The sequence below is a fragment of the Mesoplodon densirostris genome, chromosome 6 (assembly GCF_025265405.1).
Source record: "Mesoplodon densirostris isolate mMesDen1 chromosome 6, mMesDen1 primary haplotype, whole genome shotgun sequence".
Taxonomy (NCBI): Eukaryota; Metazoa; Chordata; class Mammalia; order Artiodactyla; family Ziphiidae; genus Mesoplodon; species Mesoplodon densirostris.
In genome coordinates this window covers 10083506-10111368 of record NC_082666.1, presented here as the reverse complement: position 1 = coordinate 10111368, position 27863 = coordinate 10083506, and the positions used below count along the sequence as shown (strand labels likewise).

At 40.3% G+C, this 27863-nt stretch overlaps 1 protein-coding gene across 5 annotated transcripts in view; it reads right to left on the bottom strand.

The window, feature by feature from the left end:
* Nucleotides 1-27863, bottom strand: part of MAPKAP1 (MAPK associated protein 1) — a 235332-nt gene that overhangs the window by 96071 nt on the left and 111398 nt on the right. For 3 of the 5 annotated variants that reach the window (XM_060101586.1, XM_060101589.1, XM_060101590.1), the window contains 3 exons: nucleotides 16623-16799; nucleotides 2522-2596; nucleotides 797-906 (listed from right to left, as the gene is read on the bottom strand). In XM_060101586.1, the coding sequence (XP_059957569.1) occupies nucleotides 797-906; nucleotides 2522-2596; nucleotides 16623-16799 (362 nt within the window). The remainder of the gene's footprint in view (nucleotides 1-796; nucleotides 907-2521; nucleotides 2597-16622; nucleotides 16800-27863) is intronic. The other 2 variants (XM_060101587.1, XM_060101588.1) reach the window with 1 other exon arrangement.

Genomic DNA, 27863 nt, shown 5'->3' with positions numbered 1-27863 from the left:
ACAGAACTATTTTCCTCAACCTGAGCCATGCTTTTTTTCCCTTTCCAAAACATAAAACCAAAGGTGTTTAAGAAGTCTCATTTGCTTACAAAGCTAAGATATCTGACATGTCATAGATAGGTTGATTTATACTAAAGTTGTCTATGGTGTGATAAATCTTTGAGCTATTTCTCAAAATAATTATTTCTCAATATTGGGAATATTTTCTTTTCTCGTATCCTTTAAATATTACAGCTAATACCACAAGCTTATTTTCTGTATAAATTGAGTAATGAGGAATTAGTGATTAACAGCTACTTGTGTCAAGTGATTTATCTTAAAAAAAAATTTTTTTTTACAGTTGCCCTCATTTTGGAAAAAATGTTTTCTTTTATTCTATACCCCAAACACTAGCAACCAGAAGTTTCCCCCATGGAAAACTACATGAAAACATGAAATTAAAAGCAGTGCTTCAAATTTAGGGTTAGATCAGTTTTCCAGACAGCTTTACGCCAACTAATAGTTAGCTCAAGTAGTTTTGTCTTAATCTATTGCAAATTAATGATGAAGCTTCCATAAGCGACATGGACACATTCTTCTCACATATGTCACTGACCCAATCCCTTCCTTGGGCCCAGGGGCAGCTTAAAGTCACTTTTCTGCTGTACACTTGCTACTGAACCCAGCAATGACATCTGAACCAATCTAGCCAGCCATCAAACACCCACCCATACCCACACCCACACCCACACCCACACCCAGCACTTTTAACAAAGGGTTAAGCTTCTGTTGCCAGAGTATGATTTAACTGTCCCACCTGAAATTTTCTGGGATCCTTTTCTTCGCTTCACTGCCTTTAGCAAGATTTCTTTCATGGTGACCTTTGTGTTGTCCACCTGAATAAGGGAGAATCCATGAGCAGCATTTCTGTAGGAAAAGACAAACATTAAATCAAGACCAATATTCAACCAAAGAGATGTTAATACAGTCCTCACTGAGTTTCAGTTTGAGTAAGTGTACAATGAAGTGTCAATTATTTTAAAAAGGGTTAAATAAACAAACTTCCAGCTCGAAAAAGAGAGACAGAGAGAGAGCACGCACGCGTGAGAAAAGCATTCTAATATGAACGGTTCCAAGTGAAAGACAGGGCAGAATTAGGGAAGATGTTTCTATTTATCTTAAATTGAATCCAATTGGTCTGTGTGGGTCACTAGTACCATGGCTTCCTAGTGTTGGTTCCCAAGCCAAATCCTGCAGCAAGGACTAACAAACGATAAACTTGGCTGTGTCAGTAGATGTCACTGCAGGCAGATACTACCATTATATTAAAGCTCATGGAGCCCTGGAGGGGAAATGGGGGGTGGGGGGGGTGGATATGATAGCCCAAAGCAATTTAGAATAAGGAAAACAAAGACTCTCCCTAACTAGCAAGCAAATAAATAAATAAACAAGCATTAAAAAAATACACAGTCTGTGTACACTTCAGTAGTAATGTTTTAATTTACTTACTCTTAGAAGGTCAAGCAAAATATTAGCTGAAGCGTAAATAATTACGACAAAATAATAACACTACTTATAAGCTTCTAGCCAATCACACTTGGGGTGGGGGGGGGTCATCTAGATAAGAAAAAACTGGTAAGGAACAAGTAGGCTTAAAAAAGAAGCCCATCCCTGGGTGAGGGATAACTTCACTAAGACCGTTAACTGCAATAGCAGGTATCACAGATACTACTCACTATGCTTGGGCACTGAAACAAAACAGGCCAATTCCAAGCAGCTCATGTAACAAATGGGACCCAAGTTTCCAACTATGGAACATGGGAATTGCCACAAGGAGTTTGGTTGCCTTCCCATTTCCCCATAAGAATCTCAAAGCGGAACACAGCCAAAAAACATGGCAGAACTTCATACTGACAAGAAAACTGAAAGAAAAGCCAAGCCCCAAGCTAAGCCATGGAAAAGCTTCCCAATGGTAGGACAGGCTGGGAAGGGGTCTTAAACCTAGTTTGGACCCAACCAGGTGGCTGGCTTTCCAAGGGGGCTGGGGGCTGATCTCAAAACCAAGGACCCAATTTGCTTCCCTAATACAAAGACATCTCCACACCCCCTCCTCTCCATACGGCTTGCTGTTTAATCCTTGACATTCCATTTGTTAAAAGGCAAAAGCCGATGCTGCTCTAGCCAGCACGATCATCCATTTTAACTTGGTCAAGTTTTGCTCTCGAACAGCAGGCCTGAGAACTGTCAAGCTAATTTTACTGAACACTCTGTTACTGAATCATGCCTGAGCCCCGGCCGTTCTTTACCTCAGAAGCTGGACCCCATCCCAGAACAATCTTTAAAAGTTTATTTTACTGATCAAAGCAAAATAAGAAATAGCTTTTTTAAAAACTATATTTAGGGAGCGAGGTAGTAAGTGATGCTCTGGCAAGAGTTCTGAAACGTAAAGTGCCTTGTGCATTTATAAACTTGCGGGTATTTGCTCTGGCACCAGGCCAGTGTGTGTTTGGAACAAATGCCAATCATTCGCTTTCAGACTTGCCTTCCTCTGCTTTCTCCTCGGAAGTCAGTACGCGCTCCATCTGTGACAATATGCTGGGCGATGGATGAGGAGGACCTAAAAGGAACACCAGTTCTTGGGTACTCGCAAGCTAGTATTGGGCTAGATCTCCCAAACTCCCATCTGTCCGGGTTCCACCTGAACTATTTTAGATTTGAGTCTGCTTGTAAATTGCTTACATTCTCTCCTAATCTGCTGCTGGCTGATAGCGTTATTTCCAACCAATACATTTATCTTTTCAGCGAAGGCGGACTAAAAGCTCAAAAGGAAGCCTTGTGTTTGGACTAACTTCCATAAATTAAAAGTGTCCTTTGAAAAGATTTTTGAACAGAGGAAAATCCCTAGTCTGTATTTTTCTGTGATTTTACCAAAACATACCTGGGTGACAAGGTTAAAGCATGTGGAGGAAATCCCTGGCACTTATCATCCACAGGCATTACTGATAAACTGTGTGGTGGAGGAATAAAGGATTACCTTCTGTATTTTTTCATTACACTTTTCTTTTGTTACAGAATACATAAATCCATTGTGGCACACTGTAATATGTATCACCATGCTACACCTGCGGACGCTTCCGAGCGGCTGCCATGTCTGTGCAGTCAGGAATGATAAGTGAACCACCCGTGAATGTTAACGATAGTGATCATTCTGAGGTAACTTGGCTCTCCATCTTCCTTTACAGCCTCTGTGCTGAAGCCAGGGTAGCAAGGTTCATGAGAGGAAAATGAAAACAACAGTGGAGGGAAGGGGCATGCTCGGCACTCGCGGGCGTGCGGGATCTCACTCTGGGGCTCCGTTTCGGTGAAAACGTGCACATTTAAAGGAGAAAGAGGTTGTGACCCACGTCCTGCGCCCTCAGCCAGACCTAATGGAAGTTTCCTCAGGTCAGCCTTGCGCTCCACTCACTCCTCTCCCTCCAGACGAACGCCAACCTTGGATCTTGTCCCAAGTCTATGGCACTTAATGTTTCTAAAACGCTAGAGTACAGGATCTAAGTGGTTCTCAGAATCCATGTAGGTGCAACTGTTAAGTTACGCTCCCATTTAATAAATGGATATGGAGACTTGCTACCACAATTTTCAGCTTGACTTCCAAAGAGTCTGGGTTTTATGCCTCATTTCTTCATATCCAGGATTTTCTATGGGCTTTCTAAAATGTCTACGGAAATACATCCTGTAAAGGCACTTTTATTTAATGTTGGGCACTGAGTCTGAGGCTGAGGAGACGATGAGCTTGGGGGACCCGGGGCAGCAGGCGGGGAGGGTGCTAGCCCTGCTTCCCTTCTTCATGGCACTGCATTTCAGTCTCTCGGTTGTGACCTGTGCCGGGGATGACCAGCCCTTGGACAGACAGGCAGATGGATGGACAGACAGGTGGGCTGAAAACCCACTCTCAGCTAGGAAACTGCTCCTCCCCCAGCTCCCCTCGTGGACAGACAGCTTCTTTTCTGCCAGCGCAGGGCGTTCTAGGGGCACTGAGCAGAAGCAGCTACCCTTCCGCAGCTCCTTGGATTGCCCGTGCTGGGTCCAGGATGAAGCGCCACCTCAGGGAACTGACTGAATGCTGCCAGGAGTGCTTCAGTCAATTCCATGTTAGGTCCTGTCAAGTCTCGCAAACACCGAAAAACGTATGGGCATTTTAAAAAGAGATTACTCACTTGAGGAATTCAGCTCTGTCCCAGTGCAAAGCCACTCAGTTACCAGAGGGAAGTTTTTATACCAGCATTAACCTAACACAATGAGCATTTCTGCACTAAGCACTGAACTAGAGGCGGCGGTGGACAGAGAGAGAAGTAGGGGCACAGTCTTTATCTGAGAAGCTTAGATTCCATTTATAGGGGCAGAGCTGGAATCAGAACCCAAGTTGGAAGGCAACACATTGGAGAGGAAGACACATGGGCTGGGAGTTAAATACCTTTTGGTTCAAAGCCTGGCTCCATGGCTAACCAAAATGTTGTCTTAACATGTGGGAACCTCAGCTGCATCCACGAAATGAGGAGGCCATGTCCCTACAGAATTGCCAGGAGGATAAAATAGACAATGAATGCCAAGCGCCTGGAACTAAGGCTGGCAAACAGTAAAAGGAGTTTACGAGGTTCCTTCTCTTGTGTTGCCCTGTCCCAAGTCATCACCCCAAGAGAAGAGGCCCCATTCAGCCCACTTCCCCAAAACCCCCAGGAGATATTGCTTATTTGGGGGAATGGATCTCAACCTTCATTGCTCATAATTGATAACACAGGGCCATGAAAATGTGCAGTTGGCTGGGACACTATCAGTAAGCAGCCCCTGGCCCAGGCGTCAAAACCCCCCTGAAGCTCAAAGCAGGGCACCCTGGGCTCCGGCTTTAAGGTTTGCCTTTTTGAGAAAGTAAACCAGAGAAGTAGGTACGTTCCACCTCGGCTTAACTCAGCTTTGGGTGGGGATGGTGGAAGTCAAAAATCATGGTGATAACGCAGAAAAATCCAGTGAGATTTATTAAGTGTCTGCTTCTGCAGAGTACAAGATGTTATTATTCAACAGTTACAACAATAATAGTAGCATCTACTACCTACTGAGCACTTAGTATGTGCCAAGTGCTGTGTTAAGCCTTTTAAATCTGCATTAACTCATTCTACCCTCAAATAGGCACTAATAAATTATATCCATTTTGCAAAAACTGAGGTTGGAAATATTAGGGAATTTACCTGAGGTCACTCATCTATTAAAGAGCCTATTTTGGATTCAGAAATCAACAATACGGTCCCTAATCCAAGTAGCACAGTCCAGTGGGAGAGAAAGACAAAGAAGCAAACAAAGAATTATCGTTCTGCATGATAAGCACAAAGATGAAGGCAAGCTCAGAGTGCTGCCAAAACACAGGGGCACTTAACCCAGCCGGTAGGGGTGAGGGGGATCAGAGAAGCTCCTTAGTGGCGAGGTCTCAAAACATAGTTGTCATTTAGCTCTGTATCATACTGAAAAAACGGTGGCAACGCCAGAAGGCAGCAGAGCACAGCAAGTTCTAGAATAGAGCCTGCTTTGAGTCCCAGCTCTGCCTTCCTTGGGTAAATGATATAATCTCTCTAACTTCTAGTTTTCTCATCTACAAAATGAGGCTAATTCTTAGACTATAAGATTGCTGTCAGGGCTAAATACTTCTAAAATAATTAACATAATACCTGTCATAAAATAAATGTTTAATAAGCAATAGATAATATAATAACTATCAGCTTTTCTTCATACAAAGAAGTGATATATAACGATGAGAAAATGACTTCAGTCAACATTTACTGAGCACTTACTTTGTTCAATTAATCCTCCCAGAAAAGGTAGGTGTTATCATCAGTCCCATTTTATAATGGAGGAAACTGAGGTTTGGCAAGGTTGAGACACATACCCGGAATTACACAGCTAAGAAGTGGAAGAAACAGAACTTGAACCCAGGTCAGCCAGACTCCAAAGGCTGTGTTTTAAACCTCCCTATGGCCAAGGGAGTTTGGGGGGATTAAGGGGAAGAAGAGACTTCCAGAGAGCATATCTTCCAGATTGGAACCACTGACCAATCTATGGAAAAGGTCAACTCCCACTGTAACAAATTCAGTTTGATTATAAATGTCCCAGCTCTTAGACTAACCATATGACCTACAAGACTGCTTTTTAAAAGCCCTTGGAAAACATCCTGGTTTCCTGAGCCACAGTATCAGTTTGTGAAAGTGGGAAAAGGCTGCCAAGAGTAGCACTCCCTCCTCCAGTCCTGACCAGTTCATAATCGTGATGAAGACGTACTCCTTTGGTTCCCAGCCTGCTCTGGTCCCAATTCCATGCATGTTCATTTTTGAGCATTTCAAGGTAGAAAATGAAAATATATGAGCAAGAGAAAGCCTTATAATAACTGCAGCATGCCTGCTTTAAAGGAAGTCCTTCGGGTATTTCTTTATCCATAAAGAGAGTTTACACTAGTGGGAATGCCACATTTTGTTTCCCCTTGCACTGACAAAAATTTTTTTTAAAGATCAAAGCGTATTGTGTGAGTATGTGATATTTGACATTGGACAAAGTACTCTTTTTCAAAAGAGACATTTTCCAAAAACATAACTCACTAGACTAATGGGCAGTGAGAAGCCAAAATGACTGCCCTCCGCCTTCTCCTTGTCTATCTTTGCCAGAGTCCTTGGGACTTGCCAAATCCGGTCATGCCTGCTTAGCTTGCTCGACTGATTGTGCCAGAAAAGAAAATAAGACACAGATGTATTTGAGCTCTTTGAGATGCCAGTAAGAGAGACAGCTAATGGCTTCATTTCGACCCTCCCCTTCCAGCTGGGCACAGGTGGGGGATAATGAGGTCCCTCTCCCTAATCAAACTCAATTATTTACTACTCTATATAACCGCAAAGACACTCACATTCAGTTCAGAACATAAAACACACCGTGGGCTACCTCCAACCACTGCCACTGGGTATTTATAACAAACTCAAGTGGCTAACAGTTTGCCTTGGCAGGAGTTTAAGTGTGTAAAGTTTTGCAAACTGTTTCTGTTCAAATACGTCCTGCTGAAATGGGGTCCCAGGCGGGGTTCCACAACTGTCAGGTCAGTGAACTGCATAACATCTGAGAATGTATTCACCACACAGTGCAGACAGGATCTGGAAATCAAAAGCTTCGTTCTATCGCACCCTTCTGAGAAGCATCACGGTTTTTTCAACAGCAAGACTGACGCTGTATTAATAAACATTACAAGTCACTAGCCTGACAGGTACACAGCAGCAGCTGACAGACTCCAACACAAGCTGAGGGGAGAACAGAGGAAAGCAAAATGAGACATAGTAACTAAACATGGCCAAAGGGGGTGGATCATGAAACAAATCACATTAACATCAGAAATGTGAGTCCCAAACTTTTAAGATATATAGCAAATAAAGCAACAATCTGGTATAATTTTTGGATACCAAAGTAAGTTGATGGCTATCTAAAATATGTGCTTTTATTGTAGGAACAAAGTTATCCTGACACAATTTCAACAGACAGACATTCCAGTGAGCAAACATACATATTTAGCTTGTCTGACCTTTAAATTCTTAGAAGTATGTAATTAATGCTTTCCATCTTTATTACTTACTCCAATATTTCTGTCACTTTAAACAGACACAAAGAAAAATCTTTTCTTTTCTCTAGACAGTAGCTGTTGCCAAAAAGGAAATCAAGTCAGATTTACAAATACAAAATTAAACAGGCTGCGTATGTTTCACTTCCATACACGAGGACAATCTGGACAATGAAACTGTTTGCTAATACAACAGAATGAAAAGAAACAACACACAGTTGGTCCTCTATGACTCAAGAAAACAATAAATAACTAGGATAATTTATAGCCATGTTGTCAGGCCTGGTTACAAAGAGCACAGGCATCTTATTTTATTCCTTGCCCTATTTTAGCCCTGCCCCTTACCAATCTGCATGACCTCGGGTAAATAACTACCTGTCTCTGATCCTCAGCTTATATATTATAAAGATACGTTGCTTATAAGGAATAAATGAGATAATGGCTACTAGGGGCACCAAACTGAGTGTGCAGGAACGCTCATTTCTTTTTTTTTTTTTTTAATTTTTATTTATGGCTGTGTTGGGTCTTCGTTTCTGTGCAAGGGCTTTCTCTAGTTGTGGCAAGCGGGGGCCACTCTTCATCGCGGTGCGCGGGCCTCTCACTATCGCAGCCTCTCTCGTTGCAGTGCACAGGCTCCAAATGCGCAGGCTCAGTAATTGTGGCTCACGGGCCTAGTTGCTCCGCGGCATGTGGGATCTTCCCAGACCAGGGCTCGAACCCGTGTCCCCTGCATTAGCAGGCAGATTCTCAACCACTGCGCCACCAGGGAAGCCCCAGGAACGCTCATTTCTTCCCCTCACCCCCACTACCTCCTCTCAAGACCATTAAGGCAATATCACATTAAGCGTATGTGAGTTTTCAAACTAATGATATCTTTTCATAACGGTCTGGTCACTTAGGGCATATTGGGGAGATCTCATCAAGAATGTATACTAAAACCACTGAGACCCTTTTTTGAAAGGCCCTCATACAGGAAAGAGCAATGAATCTAGGGCATGCCTCCTAAAAAAGCAGCTAACCTTTCCCTTTATGCAGAGCCAAGAGAAGCCACAGCAGTCTCTGGGAGCTCTCTGGGCCACACTGACTGAGGCAGCCCAGCTTCTGGTACAAGATCCTCCAACGTCTACCCCGTGGTCCATTTCCCAAATAGCAAAATCCTAACTGGATTCTATCTGCTCTGTAGCTCTTGGTTAAAATGATTCCTTTCCCATATCCACCTGACATATTAAACATTTTAAGTAAAACACATATATAGGAGGGCAATTTAATTAACTGACTTCTGATCTAGGAAGATTCTGTCCGTTTTATTGTTTTTGACTTTTCTTCCCTTAAAGCCCTTCTTCCCCACCTCAGAGTAGGATCCCAGTGTGAAACATTAATGTCAACACATGTAACACAATGACACCACCCCAGCTGCTTTTGTCATTGCCATTTTTTTTTTTTTTTTTTGCAGTACACGGGCCTCTCACTGTTGTGGCCTCTCCCGTTGCGGAGCACAGGCTCTGGACGTGCAGGCTCAGCAGCCATGGCTCACAGGCCCAGCCGCTCTGTGGCATGTGGGATCTTCCCGGACTGGGGCATGAACCCGTGCCCCCTGCATCGGCAGGTGGACTCTCAACCACTGCGCCACCAGGGAAGCCCTGTCATTGCCATTTTTAAAGTCAACTCAGTTTCACAAATTCTGATTGAATTAGCCCATGCTGGGGGATGGGAAGAGATGGACAATTCAAGTTCCTCTCCTGTCCACTCCAAGATCTCATTTTCCTTTTCCCTTGTCCTACTATGTCTAAATGCCTTGGCGTGGTCATTGTTGGCAAGGAGCACTTCTTCAGATGCTGAAAACCAGCTGAGATCCAGCTCTTAACTAGCATTAGGGGCCACCCCCCCATACCTCTCTGTCCCCTACTTCTCCCCCCCCAACTCCTGACAGCCAAACAACTTCAATGCTTAGGCTCAGAGTAGCTACTAGCAGTCAGCAAGTTAGGGACTCCTGTTTACATACACATTTGCTCTGTCTATCCAAAATCAATCAAGAACAATGGATACCTTAGAAATCCGCTTGCTGATCTGGTAAAGGGGGCCGTGTCCACTAACAGCCTCCTAATTTGCACTTTGTTAGCGTAATCCATTCTCCTTCCCCTAACGACAACTCTATTTCCAGGGGTTTCCTGGGGCCCAAGGGCCTGGGAGGGCAAAACCAGCCTAGCCCCAACTCAGTAAGAACATCAAAAGGTATCCAGCTCCACACTCTGTTCCACAAAACACTTTTCCAATTAGGGATTCATTTAAGTTAACTAGCTCCTGTTTTTATTTTTTTTATTTTTTTATTTTTTATTTATATATATTTTTTGCGGTACGCGGGCCTCCCATTGCTGTGGCCTCTCCCGTTGCGGAGCACAGGCTCCGGATGCGCAGGCTCAGCGGCCATGGCTCACGGGCCCAGCCGCTCCGCGGCATGTGGGATCCTCCCGGACCGGGGCACGAACCCATGTCCCCTGCATCGGCAGGCGGACTCTCAACCACTGCGCCACCAGGGAAGCCCAGCTCCTGTTTTTAAATGTAAATCATTATATAATGTAATAAGTCATTATCTCTGCATGATGGAACAAAGAGAAATTTGAAATTTTTTTTATATGAAAAAACAGATTTTCTAATTTTTCCTATTTTGTTTTCTGTAAGATCTTACAGAAAAACCCGAACGAACTTTTGGGCCAACCCAATATAATGGACATGTATTAATTGTGCAATAAAAAATAACCCAAAGAGGGCTTCCCTGGTGGCGCAGTGGTTGAGAGTGCGCCTGCCAATGCAGGGGACACGGGTTCGTGCCCCGGTCCGGGAAGATCCCAAATGCCACGGAGCGGCTGGGCCCGTGAGCCATGGCCGCTGAGCCTGCACATCCAGAGCCTGTGCTCCGCAACGGGAGAGGCCACAACAGTGAGAGGCCCACATACCGCAAAAAAATAAAAAATAAAATAACCCAAAGAAAAGTTAAACTCCACATACAACTTAGTGTGAACTATTCAGGCTGATAAATCTCTGATAAAAACAACAAATAGCAACTACATAACACTTCCTACACACTAGGGTCTGAGCTAATTTTCTCATAGCAGCATTTCCTACCTGAGGTTCATGGACCCCCTAGGGTCAAAAGATGCATTCACAGGCTCTCCTGAGTTTCAGAATTTAAAAATTTTGCTTTTAGTTCAATGAAAATCATGTACATATGCTTTTCACTGAAAAGCAGGATTTTATACAGATAGATAAATAGATGTATATATAGTGACTTATACAAGCAATAGATAGATAAGATACGGATATAGACCATTCCCAGTCTTCCATGTTCCTCATTCTCCATCCAGCTGGGGGAGCCCTGAGTCACTGCTTGGAGGAGAGCCACCTGACCTTCATTAGACAGATGTGAACAAGAAATAAACGTGTAATAAAGCCAGGGTCAACCAATCTAGCCCATGTCCATTCATTTACATATTTTCTATGGCTACTTTCGCATTATGATGGCAGAGTTGACCCACAGAGACTGTATGGCCTGCAAGCCTAAAATATTAACTATATTGTCCTTTATAGAAAAAGTTTGCCAACATGTGGGATAAGCTGGTGAGATTTGGAGGGTTGAGTACCCTAGCAGCTGGTTATTTAACATCAGTAATAGACTTAGAAAGGCCAAACGGCATCAGTGCAAGCTACATGCCAAAACAGTTTGGTGAATAAGGAGAAGTGACAGGAGAAGTGTACACAAGGCTCTTTATGGAACAGACTTGCTGATCTCTGAAGAATTCATCTCCTGCAGTATGCAAGTCACACTGTGCACAGGACAAATGAGGCAGAGAGCCCATCTATGAACAGAACCAACTGACAACAGCAGAAAGTAAGGTGACCCATCATCCTGGTTCACCCGGGACTGAGTGGGGTGCTCTCGGACTTAGGACTTTCTATTTTAAAACAGTCAGTTCCCTGGTGGGGAAGGGATTCCGGGCTTAGTGATTAGGATTCTGGGCTTTCACTGTCGTGGCCCAGGTTTAATACCTGGCTAGGGAACTGAGACCCTGCAAGCTACGCGGCGTGGCCAAAAAATAAAAGATAAAACAGGGAAAATCCTGGGTAGGACTGGCATAAACTGGTCATCCTAGCAGAAATGTTCTTTATTTTTCCAATTAAAAAACATTTAAAATTTGGGGGGGGGGCAGTGCATTATAAATCAATTGGCCCATTGAAATAATGGACTAGTACCTAAAAATACATTCATCGTTTTAAAAGGACAAATAATATGATAGTCTGATGTTTCCTATGAAAATCAGAAGATTCAAGTTGACAAGTAAAACAATGAACATCCATTAAACCCCACATTAGTGATTTAATTTCAGCAAAATATCATGTTGCATTAAAGTTGCTAATTTTTATTTTATTAATGTTATAGTTTTATTTGCATTTAATTTGTAATTTTTTTGGATTGCATAAAGACATGGAATTTATAGCTAGAATTTTACATTTGTATGTGTTTAAGTAGCTTTATAATAAAAAATGTGGGCAAACACTGAAGTTCCAGGAGAATTAATTTTCCTTTAAAAGAGGTCTGTACATTACTTACATTTAAGAACATTCCTCATAACAAATCCGTGAAGTAGTAATTACCATCCTCACTTTACAGATGAAGAAACTGAGACCACAGTCACGGAGCAAGTCACTAGTGAAGCTGAAACTTGAACCCAGGTTAGCCTAAGCTCAAAGGCTATGCTGCCTCACTGGGAGTAGGGAAAGATGGTATACTGGGGACTCCTGGTTGAACGGTATGAGGGCCTCTGAGAAACAGAAGGCAACCTGGGGCTTCATGGTATTCAAAAGGCAGAAACAGGGCTGTAGAAGAGGTTAAGTGGGCTCAGAAAGCAAGGTGGGACAGAAAGCTTGCCCAAGGGCCCCCTTCTCCCCGAGCAGCCCACAGACACCTGAAGATTCGTTCGTTCATTCCTTCTCTAGGAAAAGCCCTGTGCTAGGCGCAGGGATGGGGTTAGGCAGTAACGCAAAGATGGTTCAGGCGGTAAGGCGAGCGATGGGCAGCGGCAGATGAAGCTTCGCTCGCTCGCCCGCCGCTCACCTCCTGCTGTGCAGCCTGGTTCCTAACAGGCTGCGGCCAGGTACCAGTCCGCAGCCCAGGGGTTGGGGACCCCTGTCTTAAAGGATGTCTGCCATAGAGGATGTCTGCAGATCTCCAATGTACACCCCTGTCCGTGTTCAGCAAAAGTTATTGAAATTCAGCCTTTACTCAATCCCTCTATTTACTCCATTACCACCACAGTAATGGAACTATGCTGGGTGTTGTGGGGCACTAATGATCCAGTTCTTGCCCTCAGAGGATTTTTATTAATAATAACAACAATTGCAGCAAACACTTATTTAGATAATGCTTATTTAGGCTAGGCACTGTTCTAAGTGCTTTGCATATATTAACGCATCTAATCCTCAAAACAGCTCTATGAGAGACGTATTATTACTACCCTCATTTAACTGAGCCATAGAAAAGTCAAGTAATTCATCTGAGATTTCACACACACGAGTAAGGGCAAGGTCAGAATCGGCACCCAAGAAGTCTGGCTCCAGGGGCCACCATGCTCTTGAACTTTGGCCTTAAGACAGTGGGATTCACTTGAATGACTAGACCAATACTTGATTCCCCTACCCACATCCCAACCAGCAGCAGGGTGTTGGAAAAAAAATGGACTTTGAAGTTAGGCATGGGGTCAAGTCCAGGCCTGAGAGCAGTACTTCCCAGCCTCAGTTTTCATGTCTCTAAAATGGTCATAATAAAAACTGGGCTATTTTCAGATTAAATGAAATAACATATACATAGTTGGCCCTTAGTAAATACTAATTCACTTTCCATTGTCAAACCTAGCTCCTTCTTCCTGGTTCAGTGCAGTGGCTATGCAGCCACTTCCCGCCCATTCTGCACTGGGAGAGAGATGCAAAGAGGAAAGGGAGGGAATGAAGAGAAGCCGCAATGATTTCACTTCTTTTGCTGGCACTTCACTCTCTGAAACTTTGGATATGTCTCTGGAGACTCCTAAAGGTCTGCTCTGTCCTGCATTTGCAGGAGATATTTTTCTAACTTAGAATTTAGACCAGAAAGGTGAATGGGAGGTTGTTGAACCAAAAAAAATATACACAGGGCAAATGGTCAGTAATTTGTACTATTTCATCAGACAACTGAGAAAAAGAAGAAAGAGAAAATGTATTGACATTTGTTCTAAATGCTCACATATAAAGATTTTACTTGACCTTGTGTTTTCAGAAACACTCCAGACATGTTGAATAAACTCCTGGACTTTAGAATAAAAAAAGGATTGACCGTGTGGTGTGTGTGTTTGGGAGTGAGAGTGCAGGGATGGGAGTAATTCAGGAAAAAAAAAAAGTATCAGGTTTAAAGCAGTTGTTTTCCCATCTCTCTTCCCATTCTCTGGAAGGTAGGGTTCACAGTGAGACACTGTGTAGCCTTAGATGCTTCTCCTGGGAAGGTTATGCCCAAACCACCCCCAACCTCATTCTATTGAAAATCACTGATTTTAAAGCTCTTGTTTGAAAAAGGACTTTCAGATCAAAAGACTGCTATGATCATATGTTAATATTTACGTAGTAAAAATTATGTGCTAATGAGAACAATTCTTCTAGTGATTTATTAATAAACAATAGAATTTCAAGCAGAAACTACTGACATTTCATTATACACATCTTTTAAAGTAAAAAGAAAAAACTTCTAATGACACCTTGTAATGGTAAGCCTGGAAAGATGGTTTTATGAATTTTATTTGTAGCACTGTAATAGATACCTCTTCAGAAGGCTATATATGGCAATACAAAGTGAGAATCTGAAGATGTTTCTACCCTGATCAATAATCCTATTCACAGGGAATTATCCTAAGGAAGTTATTCAACAGAAATAAAAGGGATATAGATAAGGACTATCATTATAGAATCACTTGTTAAAACCAAAACAAGGAAACAATCTAAACATCCTCTGACAGGCATCCATTTCATCCCATACATTTTTCTGTTGTAGTGCTCATCACATTTGAATGATCTGTTTGACAACTCTCCCCCCGCTAGACAGTAAGCTCCATGAAAATAGGGGCTGTCTCTGTCTAGATTTTTTTGAAAAATTCAAGTACTACTTTATTAAATGAGTTATTTTATATAACATGAACATCAATATAATTACAATTGTAAAAAAATTTTTATAACAAGGATGAACTGATTTTCAGATTTCCAAATCAGAGTCAACTGTACATTTACACAGAACTGTCTTTGCGTGAAGTCCAAAAAGGAACAGCATAAACATGAGGGTTTCTGTAGCCCCTTTATTTTTGCTGATCAACAGTTTGTTAGAAAAGCAGCTGCAGGTTTATACCTAAGGTCTGAGACATTACATAATAAATGCAGATTGTAGGAATTAAGAACAGATATCAAAATATTTGTAATATAATGTTAAGTAAAAATAACACAATATGTACGCTAGAACTGAAACTGTAATATATATACATGTGGAAATGATTATGCAAAAATGAAAATAATTATACTGGGATGGAGGAATCATTGGAAAACTTTTAAATTACTTTAATATTCTTTAAAGTTGTTGTTTTAGTGCCTCTGAAATGTAAAAAGAAGGAAAATATGTGATGTTATATACACCAAACATGATTTCAGGGTAGGGATAAAATGACAATAATAAAGCTTGAGGAGCTACCCCCGGCTCACTCCCAGGCACACAGATTTCTTTCTTTGGTCAAGGGTAGAAACACCCAAAATACTCATATATCATAGGTAACATAATCCTATTTTTAGTAAAAACCTGAAACAAAGGCAATATGTTTTTAAAAGATGGGGGAAAGTCCTCTAAAGCAATCCCTCTTCTGGACAGTGAATTTGCTGGTTACTAACAGCAGGGGGTGCCAAAGGGATCGCTATTGTTCCCAGGAGATGGCCAGGAGTGGGACTGTCACGGCCTCTGTTAGAAGACCTTAAGCTGAGAAAACGCTGCAGGTTTTCCCCTAACAACCAGGACATATATATATATGTGTAAGACTCAGGTGCTCTACAGATGTGAATGGACAAAAACTACACTTTTATTTTAACTAACTTCTAACTGATATTTAGCATCTCCTTGAATTATGAATGCGGTCAACAAACCACAGTCATACGAGCAGTACTGGTGACTCTGTCATGAACAGAAACCACAGATACCATCATAGCACATTACAGTTGTTGCAGATTTCTCAAGTATCATTTACACTTACCACTACTTTGAAACAAGAGACGTCAGGAGTTACTGTTAGACCTGCCTCTGGATCTTGTCATTTAAGGTATTAATAAAGCCAGTACATACTACTATATCACAAATTTGTTTAATAATTTGATAACTATTTAAATATAATGAAATTTTTTTGTACTCCTGTGAATTTTACTCTCTGCATTTACAAACACTTTTCTGAGAAGGGCTTCTGTAGGCTTTACCTGACTACCAAAGGCACAGGAAGGATTAAGAACCTCTGCTCAGTCTAATGGAAGGCAACTAAGAAAAATCAAATTTGATTTGAACAAAGTTGGAGAGAAAAAGAAGTATTTTAAGTCACAAAAGGGAAGTGGCTGCAATGCACATTTCCAGTTTGGATTCCTTAATGAGAAAGAGGGAAACCCCAAATTTGTCCTTCATAGGCCCCAAAGTACCCCAGTATTTCCAGAGGTCTGTTTCCTAGACATGACATTCAAGATATACCTAATACAATTTGCTACTGCAAAGCAGCCTGCATTTAATCCAGGTGCAGAGGCATAGAATACAGTGCAAATGTCGTCCCCAACATCTCTCTGAAAGTAATCATTACACGTTGACTCTCCAGATACCAAATATCATTCATTTGATGAACAAAGCCAAAATCAAATCCAAAGTACTAGAAGGTAGAGGTGAGATACTGAGATAAGTAACAGAATCAATACTTACATTCGAACAAAGAGCGACTCTTTGGATGTCAGACCAGGAGATGAATACTTTTCAACCAAGGCCAAAGTACTGAAGCCAAACTTATGAATGGGCTCATTGGAATCCAGTGGGGGGAAATCTGTGTCAACCTCCCCATCATCCTCAGCAATATGCAGGCAGTAGGCACTGACATTGTCACTGTAAGAAAAACCAAAAAGGTAAGTGAACACCAAGGTGAGGGAGGGATGCAGAGACCAGAAGCTATGGTGTACAGCAAACTGGGACACTACTATTTTTTACCCCAAAGCCTGGTGATACAGTTAGATCTCCCAAATCCTACTTCATTTGATAAAGAGAAAACACATGGCAGCACAAAGGGGGATAAAAACAATGTGAAAGGAGAACATTTATACTGCTCTATTCTTTCAACAAATATTTACTGAGCCCCTGTTAATAGATAAGACCCAGAACTTAACCCCTTTGATCAAAGATGAGATTGAGTATCAGCCCTCAAAGGAAGCTTAGAGTATAGCAGGAGGAACAAGTAAGCACTACATTAGCTATAATATTTATAAATGTAAATAAAATAAATATCATAAAAGAGAGACAAAACTATTATGGAGGCAAAAATTATTTGGAGGGAATCAGAGGCCTTTGATTTATGTTCAGGATTAAGAAAATATCTATGCTCTAGATCAGAAGAACTCAAGGTAACCAAGACAATCTTTACAGTTCTCCTCTCTGAAGAATATCAGGTTCACTGGCAGGATCTGATTCCAAACACCAAGGACACTTACAGAGTAAAAGCAAATGATGCAATTCATCCTGACGCAGATACCTAGCCTTCTCAACTACTTCTGGACTTGTCTCACTTCCCCAGAACGTCCCGTCAGTATTCCCAGATTCCAGCTTTGCCCAATTTAGAATTAACACTCCTTCTCCTTTGGGGGAAATAAAAAGTCAGTTTTCTGAAAAAGGGTGGGAAACTATACTAACATAAAGAAAATTTAAAACTGCAATCAACTTAAACACTTTAAAATACCCTGCACCAAAGTTGAATTGTGAAACTGCAAATCCGCTGGCATTCAGAAGCATGAACCTAATAGTTCACAAGGAGGTGTGATTCTAAATTCTGTGGCTTAAATTTGGAGTTTTAATTATATGATTGATACTTAAATTAATTAATTGCAAAGTGTATGCTAATTGTTTAATTGGTTGCTTGATCTATATAGATCATTTTTTGAATTAAATGAGTTGATTTACAAAGTTTATTGATTGGATGTGACAATGAATTATTTCACTGACTACCTGATTTGCAATTTTCCCAATTAATTCACAAACCTTTAGCTGCAACTCTGCTTATTGAGAGAGAGCCTACTTCAGGTGATCTATACTCAGTCTGTCATGACTAAGAGATATTTATTATATAAAATAGGTAATAAGGACAGATTTAAATTAATGGGAACTATAAATTTACTAAATGGATGGATAACAAGAAAGTAATCTGTCTATGTTTGTCACTATAAATTTCATGTATTTGCAATGCTGTTAAGAAACTTAAAATTCATCTCTGAATGGTATGGGAAACTTACCAATCTTTGCAAAAGGTTACCAACTTCAACACAAAACACTTGTAGAAGGAGAAGAAAGCCCTTTAGATGAGGAAAATATCATGGTGTAGTAGCTAAGGGCTTTGTGTCCAAAGGGACTTGAGTTCAACCTAAGCCCCATTGCTCATGGACTACGTGATTTCAGAGAATACGTTTTGTTCCCTTCAGATTCCAATTCTACAGAAAGCGTACAGTCACCTAGAGGGGGTTTTGAAGTTTTGATGAGATAATATATGTAGTGCCTAGCATATAACAGAGGTAAAAAAATAAATGGTAGTAACTATAATAAAGTCAGACGGAAAATAACTTCTATAGTTAGGTCAACCCTTAAAGACAAGTTGTGGATGCATATGAGAGCAACAAAGCAACAATGAAAGTGAGCAACATGTTCTATGTGCAAACATCTGTAACTGGAGTGAACATGTCCACCGTGCTCCAGCCTTGGGGCCACTGAGCCTCCGGGATTTTATGAGCAGGGCAGACACTGATGAAGCAAGCAATGGACAGTACAGATTATTTACTGCCGTGTAAATCATCCTGAGGAATGTCTGTGAATCCCTAGCACCACAGAGGTTTCAAGGGCAAATAATAAGTCTATTGATCAAAGCAGAAAGCCAAATAGTGGCATCAGAAGAATTCTGCTTTGATTGTCACAGGATGCCCCCAAATCTCCTCGAAACAAACTCAGCAAATGTCACAGCCTAAGCTCTGAAAGCCAAAAGACTCAATGTGCCAAGTGCTATTATTCCCCCCAGTTCTTAAATATAAAGTGTGATATCATATATTCATTCAAAAAACATTTGTAAAGTGCCTACCACTGTGCTGTAGCCTGTCCTGAGCACTGGGAACACAGCAAGGAAAAGAGTGAATAATCCACTCTATGTTATACAAACTAACAGAAGTCTTTTCTGGGTCCTCAGTAAAGTTTAGCAGTAAACAGTACTCCACCCCCTATCAACCCTTAATTGAACATCTAAGGGGAAAAAAAATGACTAAAATTCCATTTTCTATGCATGGATATTGGTTCCTTTGTGCCTTTATAGGGGAATCATTAATAAAAGAAGCTACTGTGATATTCTGACTTCTAAAACTGCTTCAGGACTTCCAATTAGTACTAGTAAAACAGCCATTAGTATCATTAGCTACATTTATTGAGTACCACGTGCCAGAGACTGTGCACAGCGGTTTAGACACATAAGCTCACAGCATCTTCCCATCAGCTCTGTGAGTCCTTTATTATTATTTCTATTTTACAAATTACAAAACTAAGGCTCAATGAGGTTCATCTTACAAGCAAGATTAAACAGCATGCAAGTTATAGAGCTGAGATTCAAACCCAGGCAGTCAAGAGCCCTCACTCCTGACTTCCATCTACTCCTCTGCCTAAGCCGTAGTGTGTCAAGATTTCCCAAGGCCCTTGGGAACCTAAAATCGTATGGAAATGCTACATATGCTAAAAAGGAGAAGGAAACCACAACATATTATTTATAAAAAATTAGAAGCTTAGAGAGATTTATTTCAATCTCCTCACTTTTACAAATGGGGACTAGATACCTAGAAAAGAGGAATAAGGTGCCCATGATCACCTAGTTAAATGGTGGCAAAGCTGGTTTTCAGAGAACTCAGGTTTCCTTACTTCTCTTCCATTACTCTTTGATCAAATCAGAAATTGGTGGCATTTTGAAATGGGGAGAGAAAAAAGGGCAGCTGTGGTCCCTGACTCAGGAATTTGCCAAATATAGACACCTAGAGCTTCCAAAACAACAAAAACGGGGTGCCTCTTCATGACAGTTTGTTGGAAGGAAGACGGGTTTTGCAGTGAGATCTGGTTTTAATGCCAACACAACCACAAACCAGCTACGTGACCAAATCTGTCTGAGCTCCATTTTCTTACCCAGGAAAGGCTTTCCTTGATTTCTTTAGAATCCTTTGGATCTCTAGGAGAATCCAAGTGATTCTCCTCTGTGTTCTTACAGAACTTGGCTGATATTTCTGCATATAACTTACCACACTGCTCTTTTTCTTATTTATGCATCTATGTTCTCCTAAAGAGCAGGGATTCTTCTACTATCTCTGCATCCTCACTGAAGAGTAAAATGGCTGACATTTAGAACAAATATTTGTTGAATGAATGAATATATAAATGTGTAGACTGAATCACTCTACCCATGAAAAAAAACATAGAGGGTATTATTAATGATGTGTGTGTTAACGAGAAAAGGAGAAGTAATAAGCTTTTCTTTTTCTTTTTCTGGCTTGTCACATTGATACCTGTTAGCCAAATGGGGCTTTCAAGGCAGTGCACATGTATCAGAGATAGCAATTCAAGACAAGGCAAGAAGGCCCAGGAAAAAGTGAAAATGAAAGAGGCATTCTTGCAGTTCACCAAGATATGAGTACTGGCATCTCAGTTTTTTATGGAGAAAACAATAAGAAATTATTATAACTATATAAAAATGTTCAATTACATACATATAAAAAGACTAGAAGAAAAGGGACCAAAAAGTTCATAAAGATTATATTTACATTAAAGCAATGAGCACTTTTTTCTTTCTAAATTGCTATACTTTCCAGATGTCCCATAATATGTATGTATAACTTTCATTTTCCTTTCTTTATAAAATATTTAATTAAATTTTTGATAAGTGTAATATCAATACATTCTTACTGTAGACAATTTAGAAATATGGAACAGTACAAGGAAGTCTGGGAAATCTCTCACCCCACTACACAGAGAAAATCACTTGTCCTAGAGACTCTGAGCATGGCCTGCCTGATTGGTAAGTGTGCTCATTTTCTCTACTAGGTTCTGGAATTATGGAAGAAATAACCACAACTACTGCATAAGGGTCTTATAAGGATTAAATGACATAATTAACTGCACAGTGCCTGGCATGAAGAAGGACTCCCATTTTGTCAAAATTTCTTCTACCACTTTTAAGCTTCTGATTACACAGAAGCAGAATTAACTATCTAACAGAAGCATGGTGGATAGCAATGAGACAGAGAAACCTAAAAGTCCTGTTTGTGAGTCACTACCAGAGAGAGAAGAATGATCAAAACGGTAACAAACAAGTACAGGACAACTGGATCCACAAGAAGAGGCTTAATTTTAGAACTGGGTTGGCATGGAAGGCACAGGCCCTTTTAGGTACCATGGAGCTTGTAAGAGGACTGGAAGTTTAAGAAATGAGTGGATGCAAAATGGAGGCTGCTGCCAAAGAGAGATCCTTTTGGGGGAGATATATAGATCTCCAAAGCTTTAATGAGTACAATTAACTGAATTTCCCTTATTCATATTTCATCAAATAAAGCTACATTTCTTCATTAGAAAAAATTATTGCATTGAATTGCTGACCAATATCCATTTTATGTTCAAAGGCCAGTATGGCTTTTATGAAGAGACAGAAGCCTATAGCCCATAAATAGATGGTATTTAATTCATATATGAAAATTCAGGAGCATTCCAGGAAGCATCCCAGATTTCTACCAAATGTGATCTGACATGTTCATTCTTATCTTCAGAAAATGCAAAACACACTGAAGTATGAACACAAGACAGATTAATGCTTACTGTTTTTTAAATGAAAAATAAAAGAATGCATGATTCTGAAATGTCCAGAATGCTCATTACATGAGCTCTGCTGCTTATTTTGGTGACAAGCAATATTAAGAGTGTGTCAGACATTAGCAAGAGAAAGATTCTGATGGTTGCAGCTCAGAAGTTCATCTGTTTGAAGTCAGAGAAAAGATTTTTAAGACTCCCAAGATTTCCTTTTCTCTAAAACACACCCCCCATAAATGGAAAGCAGAACTGATAAATAACATTGTAACGTTTGTCAAGCCACAGCAACCTCAGACAGGAAGAGTTAAATCTAAATTTCCTGGTAAAGTTCTAGGGAGAAAATGTCCACTAATTTTTAGGTGGAATCAAGACCTTCATATTGTTCTGTCTGAACTCCTTTTAGGACAGTTTCTATTGCTATGTCTTCAAGTTCCCTGACCACAGCATGCTTCCTCCTGCCACAGCATCACTGCCACACGGTTCCATCTGCCGGGAGCCTTCCCCTGCCAAATGCCCCTGGCATCACTTTCTGAGGGAATTCCTCCCTGGTTCCCAGGTGAGGCTCTCACAAATGGCATTCCTTCCCTGCAGAGCACTTAACTCAGCTTCTAAGCAAACATTCTTTGGCTTAATTATTCGCCCATTTCCCTCACTAGGTTGTAGAATTCATGAAAGAGAAACTATGTCTTGTTCCCCTCACCACTGTACACCCAGCAAAATGCCTGGTACATAGCAAACACTCAATAAATATTTACTGAATGCATGAATGAATACAAATGATAAGTGAAATGAGCCAGTTACAAAGTGCTATTACACTTGATAATTTCGTCTTCCCCGCCAAACTGTAAATTTTTTGAGAGCAACTATTGCGTTTCTCTTGTTCTCCATTTTATCCTCGATACCCAGGGCCTGGAACTCCATAAATATTTGCTGAATGAAGAAATGATGAGGGACTTAAGTCTTTGAGATTAAGCAGGATATCAAAAGAAGAGTGAGAAAGGCATTTCTAAGGAAACAGCAAAAGCAGACATGGTGCGTGTCAAGAAGCTGCCAGTTAAAGAATGTGATGCGTTAGAATGTACGGGAGCATACCTGGGGGTCAGATGGGAAGGGCATCTTAGGCTGTATTATTTAGGTAAACGGTTCTCAATGATGACTGTAAGGAGTATAAATTAGAAGCAGCAACCTAGAAATGGGAGAAGAGTAGACAGTGGCAGGCATGCAGACAGCAAAAAAAAAAGGGAGGGGGTGGTGGTGGTGGTGGCGGTGTGGGGAGTGTAAAGAATTTAAATTGCAAAGTTGTCAGAAAACGTATAATGTAAAGTCAAACGCTTCTAGATACTTTCATAAGCCCACAAGGGCAGCACTGTATCATAGCATGGTACCATTACTTGAGTCATCAAGAAAGGGCTAAATTATGCTACTATTGCTGAACTAATACTAGTATTCATTGCAGTAGTAGCTGCTGGAGTTATAGTATTTCGCAGCAACAGAAACAAACATTTACTGAGCACTTGCCATGTATTTTCTCATTTTATTTTCATAACCACCCTGATAGGAAGTTTCTATCCTCATTTTACACATGAGAAAAATGCAATACATGGGCTGAAGTAATTCATCCAAGATCACCCTAATGGTTAGTGCCAGAATGCAAACCCAGACTATGACTCTGAATCCCACACTCTTAACCACTGTGTTACATACTGATTAAGAAGGCAGAGGAAAATGTTAACACATGTTAGTGAGCTTCTATGAAATATTACAAAAATAAAGAAACCTCGATACTGAATGAGATAAACCTCAACTATCTAGGCAGTCCCCCAAGTTTCCCAAGGGCTCTATGAGAATGAAGTGAATCCACAGTGAAATCCACTGCATGGCTATATCATGTGTTGGCATACTCTACAGCTGCACTTTCCAAACATGTGGCTACTGAGTCCTTGAAATGTGGCTAGTCTGAATTGAGATGTGCTGTAAATAGCAAATAAACACTGGATTTTGAATACGTGACCAAAAAAAAAAGAACATTAAAAATCTCATTAATAATTTTTCTATCAATTACATGTTGAAATGATAATATTTAGGATATAATGGGTTAATAAAATATATTATGAAAATTAATTCCACTTGTTTTTTTGAAATGTTTAAATATGTGATTACTAGAAAATTTAAAATTGTAAATGTGGCTTACATTTGTAGCTTGTATTATACATATTTTCCAGCTTTATTAAAATATAATTCACATATAGCATTGTGTAGGTTTAAGGTGTTGATACAATACACCTACATATTACCAAATGATTACTACCAAGTAGTACTAGCCAATACATCCATCACGGTGAGAACATTTGGCAACCTTAGCAACTTTTCAAATGCGCTGTACTCTGATCCCAAGAACTTATAACTGAAAGTTTATAACCTCTGACCAACATCTCCCCATTTCCCCCACACCCTAGGCCCTGGTAACCACCATTCCAATCTCTGTTTCTATGTGTCCGCTTTTTTAGATTCCACATATAAGTGATATCATACAGTATTTGTCTTTCTCTGTCTACCTTATCTCACTTAGCATCATGTCCTCAAGGTCCATCTATGTTGTTGAAAATAGCAGGATTTCCTTCTTTCTCATGGCTGAGTAATATTCCATTGTGTGTATAAATACACCATTATCATCTTTATCCATTCACCCATACATGAACAGTTAGGTTGTTTCCATATCTTGGCTATTGTGAATAATGCTGCAATGAACTTGGGAGTGCAGGTATGTCCTTGCTATCCTGTTTGCATTTCCCATGGATACATACCCAGAAGTGGGACTGCTGGATCATATGGCAGTTCTATTTTTAATATTTTGAGGGACCTCCATACTGTTTTCCATAGTGCCTGTATCAATTTCCATTCCTACCAACAGTGCACAAGGGTTCCCTTATCTCCACGTCCTCGCCAACACTTGTTATATCTTGTCTTTTTGATGATAGTCATTCTAACAGGTGTGAAATGATTGCATTGCATTTCATTTGGACAGCACTGCTCTACAGCCATAAACTTCCACTCACTGAGCACTGTGATAATCTCCAAAGTATACTACACCAGCTTTGTATAACACAGCAAAATTCTTCAGGTTTTTAGTATCAGTACGTCACCTGTCAGTAGTCTAATGAAGAGCAATAGTAAATAAGAGACCAGTGAAATATGCTGAATGTCTCAGGGACACCTGAAAAGAAGAAGGCAAAGAATGGCTATTCTAGTGTACAGTGGAGTCATAACACACGACTGAAATCTCTGCATAAAAATGAGGACTAGTCGGGGCTTCCCTGGTGGCACAGTGCTTAAGAATCCGCCTGCCAAGGCACGGGACAAGGGTTCGAGCCCTGATCCGGGAAGATCCCACATGCGGCAGAGCAACTAAGACTGTGCGCCACAACTACTGAGCCCTCGTGCCACAACTACTGAAGCCTGTGCACCTAGAGTCTGGGCTCCAAAACAAGAGAAGCCACCTCAATGAGAAGCCCGCGCACTGCAATGAAGAGTAGCCCCCGCTCACTGTCCGCGCGCAGCAACGAAGACCCAATGCAGCCAAAATAATAATAAAATAAATAAAAATTTATTTTAAAAAATTAGGACTAGTCAAAATTATTCTTAAAAATCCCTTAAATTATCTATGAAGTAAAATAAACGTGGTTTTCTGTCAAGAACAAGTACATACCTCCCATCTCAAGTTCTTGACAAGGTAAAACCTCACTGAATTTTATTTTTTTCTCTTTTACAAATGGGTGATCCTAAAAAGACAGTGTTTCAGTCTTGAATCTGGTGGAGAAATATAAATTAAGGAATGTTTTAAAAAATCTTACAGGTCAGACATAGATGCACAGAAATATAGTCAACTGATCTTTGACAAAGGCAACTCAATGGAGAAATGATGGTTTTCTCAACTGGATATTAAGAAGAAGAAAAAAAGAAAAGAAAAAGAAAGACATCTAGACACAGACCTTACACATTTCACAAAAATTAACTCTAAATGGATCAGAGACCTAAATGTAAAGCACAAAACTATGACACTTCTACAAAATAACATAGGAGAAAAAGTAGGTAACCTTAGGTTTGGTGATGACTTTTTAGCTATAACACCAAAAGCACAATCTATGAAAAAAATTGGTAAGCTGGAGTTCATTAACATTAAAAACTTCAGCTCTGCCAAAAATGCTGTTAAGAGAATAAAAACATGAGCAGACACCAAAAACAACGGAAACTATGAATGAGCAGCCTGCGAAAAAGAAACCCCAAACACAGTTAAGTTAAGCAAAATGAGAAGACAGAGAAACACACATCAGGTGAAGGAGCAAGGTAAAAACCCACCAGACCAAACAAATGAAGAGGAAATAGGCAGTCTATCTGAAAAAGAATTCAGAATAATGATAGTAAAGACGATCCAAAATCTTGGAAACAGAATGGAGAAAATACAAGAAACGTTTAACAAGGGCCTAGAAGAACTAAAAAGCAAACAAACCATGATGAACAACACAATAAATGAAATTAAAAATTCTCTAGAAGGAATCCATAGCAGAATAACTGAGGCAGAAGAACAGATAAGTGACCTGGAAGATAAAATAGTGGAAATAACTACTGCAGAGCAGAATAAAGAAAAAAGAATGAAAAGATTTGAGGACATTCTTAGAGACCTCTGGGACAACGTTAAACACACCAACATTCGAATTATAGGGGTCCCAGAGAAGAAGAGAAAAAGAAAGGGTCTGAGAAAATATTTGAAGAGATTATAGTTGAAAACTTCCCTAACATGGGAAAGGAAACAGTCACCCAACTCCAGGAAGGAAAGAGAGTCCCATACAGGATAAACCCTAGGAAAAACATACCAAGACACATATTAATCAAACTACTGAAAATTAAATACAAAGAAAAAATAATAAAAGCAGCAAGGGAAAAACAACAAATAACATACAAGGGAATACCCATAAGGTTAACAGCTGATCTTTCAGCAGAAACTCTGCAAGCCCGAAGGGAGTGGCAGGACACATTTAAAGTGATGAAAGGGAAAAACATACAACCAAGATTACCCTACCCAGCAAGGATCTCATTCAGATTCGATGAGGAAATTAAAATGTTTACAGACAAGCAAAAGCTAAGAGAATTCAGCACCACCAAACCATCTTTACAACAAATGCTAAAGGAACTTCTCTAGGCAGTAAACACCAGAGAAGGAAAAGACCGACAATAACAAAACCAAAACAATTATGAAAATGGTAATAGGAACATACATATCAATAACTACCTTAAAGGTAAATGGATTAAATGCTCCAACCAAAAGACACAGACTGGCTGAATGGGTACAAAAACAAGACCCATATGTATGCTGTCTACAAGAGACCCACTTCAGACCTAGGGACACATACAGACTGAAAGTGAGGGGATGGAATAAGATATGCCATGCAAATGGAAATCAAAAAGAAAGCTGGAGTAGCAATTCTCATATCAGACAAAATAGACTTTAAAATAAAGACTATTAGAAGAGACAAAGAAGGATACTAAATAATGATCAAGGGATCAATCCAAGAAGAAGATATAACAACTGTAAATATTTATGCACCCAACATAGAAGCACCTCAATACATAAGGCAAATGCTAACAGCCATAAAAGGGGAAATCGACAGTAACACAATCATAGAAGGGGACTTTAACACCCCACTTTCACCAATGGACAGATCATCCAAAATGAAAATAAATAAGGAAACACAAGCTTTAAATGATACATTAAACAAGATGGACTTAATTGAGATGTATAGGACATCCCATCCAAAAACAACAGAATACACTTTCTTCTCAAGTGCTCATGGAACGTTCTCCAAGATAGATCATACCTTGGGTCACAAACCAAGCCTTGGTAAATGTAAGAAAACTGAAATCGTATCAAGTATCTTTTCTGACCACAATGCTGTGAGACTAGATATCAATTACAGGAAAAGATCTGTAAAAAATACAAACACATGGAGGCTAAACAATACACTACTTAATAACCAAGAGATGACTGAAGAAATCAAAGAGGAAATCAAAAAATACCTAGAAACAAATGAC